Source organism: Kryptolebias marmoratus, linkage group LG15 (assembly GCF_001649575.2).
Source record: "Kryptolebias marmoratus isolate JLee-2015 linkage group LG15, ASM164957v2, whole genome shotgun sequence".
Classification (NCBI taxonomy): Eukaryota; Metazoa; Chordata; class Actinopteri; order Cyprinodontiformes; family Rivulidae; genus Kryptolebias; species Kryptolebias marmoratus.
In genome coordinates, this window is record NC_051444.1 from 31,231,556 (window position 1) to 31,238,456 (window position 6,901).

The following is a 6,901-nucleotide window of genomic DNA, read 5'->3' on the forward strand; positions in this document are numbered from 1 at the left end:
AAGAAGGTGGAAAATGATATAGAAAAGGAGTATTCATAGTATATACAAATATATACAGATGCTTCTAAAATGTTTAATGATAAAGTAGGTATGGCATATGTAATTCCAGATTTAAATATTATGAGAAATAAGAGAATAACAGATAAAGTGACAGTATATACAGGTGAATTAATGGCAATTTTAATGGCTTTAGAATGGGTTGAGGAAGTGAGAGAGAGAGAGGTTTTAATTTGTTCAGATTCAAGCAGTGCATTAATAAGTATTCAAGAGGTAAACTCGGAATCAAGGCAAGATATTATATTGGATTTAATTTTCAGGATTAAAAATTATGGTTCTCATGTTAAGTTAGTTTGGATCCCTGCCCACATTGGTGTAATAGGAAATGAGTTGGCTGATAGTTTTGCTAAAAGTGCAGAAAAAAAAATATTGCTTTAAATATTAAAATAAGTAGAAATGAGATAGAGAGTAGTATTAAGATGTATATCAAGAATAAGTGGCAAGAACGATGGGATAGAGAAAGAAATGCTAGGTTTTATTATACTATCCAAAGAAAAGTTGGGGATTTAAGGAAAGGTAATGGGAATAAAAAAGAAGATATTATATCTAGAATAAGATTTGGTCATACAGGATTAAATAGTACTCTTAAAATAATTAATAAACATAATACAGGTTGTTGTAATTATTGATAAATTAAAAACAGTACAACATATTTTTTTAGAATGCAATAAATATGTTCAAGAAAGAGGTGAGAATTAGAAATTTAAGTAGGAATAAAAGTAAATTAGATATAAGGGAGTTATTTCACAGATCATCTGGGTATGTAGTATTTAGCAGTATTTTTAGTTTTCTAAGAAGAGCGGGTGTTATGGGGAGATTATAGCAGTTAAGTGTCTGATCCATACTCCTATCTGAAAGGTGGCATAATGCAAGAAGAAGATTGCTTTCTAAGTGGACAGTTTGCTTTCACACAAGTTTGATTTACTTGGAGTTATATTATGTTGTTTAAGTGTTCCCTTAAGTGTTCCTTTTATTTTATTTTTTTATGTTGAAAAGTACTTCAAAGACAAGAAAACAAAACTCAGCACACTATTTCCTATCAAGCTGAATGTTTTGATTTATTTAAGGTTAAAGTAAGCAGATGTTATTTGCAAAAAAAAAAGAACAGAAAAATAAGCAGAAATAGTCAGCATTCACAAGTTTCAACTTTAAAATGAACCACATGAACCAGAGAAGCATACAATAAAAGGTCAAAAATAAGAATGCAGGGTAAAGCAATTGATTAAAACAAACAAAAGACGTCTGTTTTCATGGAACATTTTATATATTTGTGGTTCTGTGAAAGAAAATACAACAGAACAAAGTAAAAACAATAAATAAAAGGACACTTCAGCTGTGGTTACAGAAAAACGTTAAATAATATCCGAAGAGTTGATAGCACTATTGATTATCTGATTAAGAAACACTTCTGAGCTAATTTGATCTCGTTCTTGGTCGGGTCAAGCTTGTGCGTCTCGCTTGTGGTGAATGTTAACACAGGAAGCTGCGATTGAAGCTCTGCTCCCATACGTACAGTTTTTACTGAATGAATCAGCAACAGCTCAAAGCTGACAGTGTGACCGGTCAGGGGGGAGACGGGACGACATCCCCCTCCCTCAGTGCTGCAGCTTCAGGCCAGGTCCTGAACCCGACGGCAGATCTCAGCTGTGAACTCTGAACATTTCGAGCTTCCTCCCAGGTCCTTCGTCAGCACCTGAAACAGCCACGCAAAAACTCATCAGGAGGAACAGAAACTAAAACACTTGTTTCCATGGTGACAACACCAGCATCTGAGCAGGGTGAGTTCAGTGTGTTGGTCCAACGAATGAGGGAGATGAACAACAAGAGGCACTGTTCCCATTTTCAAACGTCCGCCTCTCGTTTTAACAAACTCATCCACCGGGCACCGACACAGTGGAAACACTGTGGGTGTTAGGGTGTCTTTGCTAGAACAGTTATAAAGATGGCTGTACTTCCTGACAGTGTCGGCAAGCTTCTCCTCAAGCTGTCCATCTTGCTACTACAACAATGGGTTCTGGGATCGGACCAGGGAGGAGAGATAGTTTTCATCTCAGTTCAGATTTTGTTTACTTTTAAGGCATCTTTGATGAAAACAAAAATCTAAATTCACAATGGCGAGCTTGAATGCATCATGGACTAAATTTTTCAATTTCAGCTGAAATTTTTCAAAGTGATGTAGTTTCACAACCAGTCCTTTTTTACATAATGAGTTTAACCAGCTTTTTAAAATAAAAAATGACTCAGAATATTAGTTTTGATGTGCAGCTCACAGTCGCTGAAAGAAAAGTGGGAGCTCTGCAACTTTCTGTCAATTTTTTAAAAAGGATAGTAGCCATAAATAATGTTGTTGAGTTTCCAACACTGAGGAGAAACAGAATCTGCAGCTTATGAAGCTAGGGTGAAAAGATCCAGCCACTGATGTGACTTCAGAGACAAATGGGTCACTGAGTGCAGCTTCAGTTTCCAAACAATCTGTGCTCTCTGACTGTAGGTGAACAGTCTCACCTTCTTGTCTCTGATGGTGTTAAAACAGGCCGTCTGGATCCTGTGGGCGAACTCATGGAGCCCCATGTGACGTAGCATCATGACGGCGCTGAGCAGCAGGGCAGTGGGGTTGGCCAGGTCCATGCCGGCGATGTCGGGGGCGGTGCCGTGCACCTGAAACAAACACATGTGTTGTAGGTTTCCCCTTCAAAGTCAGAGTAAGATTATTTCCTTAAAGATAAATCAGGTTTATATTCAGAGACTAAATAAGAATGCATTGTTTTAATCACATAAATCTGACATGTTTAACATCTGGACCAGTGTCAGACTGTAAAAAAAAAAAAGTTTTTTTTTTCCAACAGGAAAATAAACAAACCGATTCAAAAATGGCGACTCCATTTGCTCCGATGTTCCCACTTGGAGTGACGCCTAGTCCTCCAATCAAACCAGCACACAGGTCACTGAAACACAGTCACACGACATCAGCGCTAACATCCAAAGCTTCTGATTGGCTGATGATTTTTTCCAGTCAGAACACTGACCTGAGGATGTCTCCGTACAGGTTGGGCATGACCAGGACATCGAACTGGGTCGGATCCTGAACCATCTGGAAACCAGAGACAGGAACAAGATGTTTCACAGCTCAGTAAAAACTGATCTCAAAACGAAGCATCAGATCAGTGTTCTGATCAAAGCATATTCTGACTGATTGTGATCTAAGAGGCCATCTGACCTCATCAGTCACAAGAGCATCACACAACATGCCACAAATTCTAATTAACACATCAACGCAGATAAATACACCAAAGATTCTTCAAAAAGCCCTGTAGCTCAATTCATCAAGTCAGTGAAACTTACCACAGAATTTATCATTTCTACAGCTACAATTCCTCAGAAACACTGAAATGATTTGAATGACGAAGCCACAGACAGCAGAATGTTTCTGTGAAGATGACCCAGTACTGCTTTTAATGTTGTTATAGGACAAAACACTGCATTCAATGTCATTAAGGAACAAAATAAATACTACATTTAATGTCCTTACCCTTATAGAACAAATTGCTGCATTCAATGTCAATACATAATAGGGTTGAGTGACAGGCTAAAGTTTTTCCATCGGCCATCATCAGACCAACAACTGACAGATGCGATATAGCTGTGTGTATGTGTCTTTAAGCAGGTTTTCCTGACGAGCTGAAGATTCTTTTTTAAATAATGAAAAGACCATTTCGGAATTTAACTAAATGACTTCTCTTTCATCTAGTTTATCATAAAGGCTGTTTATCCTTTGCTGGACTGGCTGCTGAAAAACAGCATAAAATTCAGATTCCACCTACTTCCTAATGTACCACATCCCAAGGATATAAAACTAAAATCTAAAGGTGTAAACTCTCTAAATTACATTCACACATAGGAATAAATTATAAAATGTATCATTAAATCTGCAAAATTATTCAGAATAATATTAATAGTTGATTTCAAATCAGTTTATTTGAATGCTTCAGATGTTGTTAATGTCAGATCATCATGCGTGTCTCTTTCTGACTCAGACATTACATTAATACTTCAGACTTTCAGCTGTCCATGATCCATGCGTCTCGATTATTGTTTTCATGGGTTCATGGCAAATTGTTAGTTTCAATTTCTTTTTTTTTTACTGTATATCACAAATGGTATAATAATTCCCATCTCTAGTGTGTGCGATTACACTTTTACCCACTGAGCATTTCAGGTACTGGATTTAAGATCATTTGAATATTTTACTCGTTAAATCAGCAGACATTCAGTACAAACTACAGATGTTTTAATTTCTCATTTACCTCTGATTTAAATGGTTGCATCTTTAGTTTATTCAGAGTTTTAGTTGGTTTGGACTGTTTGAAACATGGTGGACATGTTGAACCTGCTTCATCCAGACTGTTTTCTGATCATCTACAGAAACACTCAGACACTGTTCACCTGAAAGTTTTGCCCCCTCAGGTGAAGATTTCTCCTCTGTGATGGACAAACTGAGCATCTGACTGATCTCTGACTGACAGCTCGACAATATCTGGCTGCAGTGAACTCACATTGAGGCACACGGTGTCGAGGTACATCTCTGTGAATTTGATGTCTTTGTAGTTCTCTGCCACCTCCCGACATTTTCTCAGGAACAAACCATCTGACATTCGCCTGCGGAGAGACGGAGATGATTCAGAGCAAACTACCACTCTGTGTGCTGTTTGAGCTGAAGCATCGGCTCCCTTTCAGAGAGAATAACTAAAATCACACAAACAGAACACACAGAACAACAACAAGAAGAGTGACTTTGAGGAGCTGAATGCTCTGAAACTATGGTTTAACCAGCAAAAAAAAACAGTGTCTCTGTGTTTATATGAGCGATGTCAGTGTCTGGTATGCCCTAAATTTCCTGCTGAAGAGTGCATCATGTTTCAGTAGGATATCCATAAGCATCTTTGTTAACGTCCTTTGGTCTTCGGATCCTGAACAAAGTGTTTGTCTGAAGCAGAATAACTTCAATTTACAGTACAGTCCATTCAGTACAAACAGCACTCACATGATGTTGGCTTTGTGGACAGCTGTCACACTGCTTCTTTGGTTGTTTCTGGCGTACTCGAAGGCGTACTCTGCAATGCGTCTGCTGGCGTTCTCTGTGATTAGCTTGATGCTTTGCACGACGCCGTCAACGATCTGTAACAACAAGATGAGAAGGCGAGATCAGGAAGAGACTTGAAAGCTGGAAACCTGTTTAACTCCCCTGAAACATCACAGAGATGAGACTGCAGCTTTACGGGATTCTTGTCTGACTCCATGCTGCTACTGCTGCTGCAACTACTGAGGGGAGTTTGAGATCCACCTGCTGCCTCCAGGGGAGCTCAAACAGGTGACCGAGGACAGAGGGAGGAAATAAAGGTGGACTAATCATCACACACACACACACACACACACACACACACTACAGGATGTTGCTGGAAGATCTTCAGACCTGAGCTGACAACATGAAGCTGGATGATCCACATTAGGTCTGAGCAGGTGAACAGGTGAGCTGCCATCTTCATATTCACAAAACATTCAGAAGTTTCCATTTTTTAGAACACCTAAAGTGCCAAAATTCATCTTTATTTCAACATAAAAAACACTTTTATTGGTGCTTTAGTGAGATTTAATAAATCACGCTTCATGTAGTCCCCCCTCCAAGAAAACCATGTTTTATAAAAACCTTCAAAAACACAATCAAAACTGCTATTCTTATGTTGTAAAAAAAACTAAACCAAAACAACATAAATGTCCATGTTTAACCTCTAACTGTCACTTTTAAATCTGACCTTTGAGTCTTCCTACAGCTCTGTAACCTGTGCGGTTTAAGCACATTAAAATGATTAAAACTGAATAAATATTTATTCTAACATACATTTTTGACACATCGGGTGCTCCATTATGTAGTAAAGAAAACCAATTTTGTTGACTGTTTCATAGGCTAGACATTTCTTCTTTTTTTTACAAACATAAAATACATAATTTCCTTCTATTCACAAACTTTACATAATATACCTTTATATAATATTATATTATTATTAGTTTTTTTTCTATTTTTATCAAAAAAAATTCAAGATTCAAAAAAATAAAAAGGTTTTTGCAAACAGTTGAATATTTTTACTCCGTACTACATTTACATCTACTGAAAGTAGTAGTGGTGGAAAGAGACACTTATAGAACAAGATGAGACAAGATTTTAAGAATATTATTAAGAAAAAAAGTTTAGCCACAAACTGAACTGACTGACGTCTCTTCAGAGGCTGCAGGAGGCCGGGGAAGCTGCTCTCATACAATTTGAGTGACCTGCCGCTGCCTAGTGTCTAACATGTTGGTATAAACTGTGTTTATATAGACTTTGTACAATTTTTGATGGGATAAAATTTATTTTAAAAATTTTTCATGTTTTGTTTTTTTCCCTCTTATTCTGTCTAACTGTTTGAGCCAAAGGTTTAAACAAAGCAAACAGAGTAGGTATTAATCAGCAGCCTGTCTTCTTCATCTCTGTGGTATAAATTTTAATTTAAATTTCAGTTTATTTGAACTCTGGAACTAGGCTGATAATAAAGGCACAGCCCGAAGAGGATACATGGGTCCCCCTTCCCATGGGCTCACCACCTATAGGAGGCCGAAGGCGGGGACCTTGGTGGCCGCAGATCAGATAAAACAACAACAAAGTCAATCATTGAACTGCGACCTAGGGTGTCCTGGTGCCAAGAGCACATATGGACACCCTTATGTTTGAACATGGTGTTTGTTATGGACAATCCATGATGAGCACAGAAGTCCAACAACAGAACACCGTTCGGGTTCAGATCAGGGGGGC

General features: G+C 37.9%; 1 protein-coding gene across 1 annotated transcript in view; it reads right to left on the bottom strand.

Annotated features, from left to right (window-relative positions):
• Positions 1–1,096: 1,096 nt before the first annotated feature.
• The window catches only part of LOC108251262 (isocitrate dehydrogenase (NAD(+)) 3 catalytic subunit alpha), a 12,538-nt gene continuing 6,733 nt past the window's right edge, over positions 1,097–6,901 (bottom strand). The window contains exons 6-11 of the mRNA XM_017441496.3: positions 5,099–5,232; positions 4,611–4,713; positions 3,084–3,148; positions 2,918–3,002; positions 2,563–2,715; positions 1,097–1,750 (exon numbers count right to left, since the gene is read on the bottom strand). Coding sequence (XP_017296985.1) covers positions 1,667–1,750; positions 2,563–2,715; positions 2,918–3,002; positions 3,084–3,148; positions 4,611–4,713; positions 5,099–5,232 — 624 coding nt within the window. The 3' untranslated portion in view covers positions 1,097–1,666. The remainder of the gene's footprint in view (positions 1,751–2,562; positions 2,716–2,917; positions 3,003–3,083; positions 3,149–4,610; positions 4,714–5,098; positions 5,233–6,901) is intronic.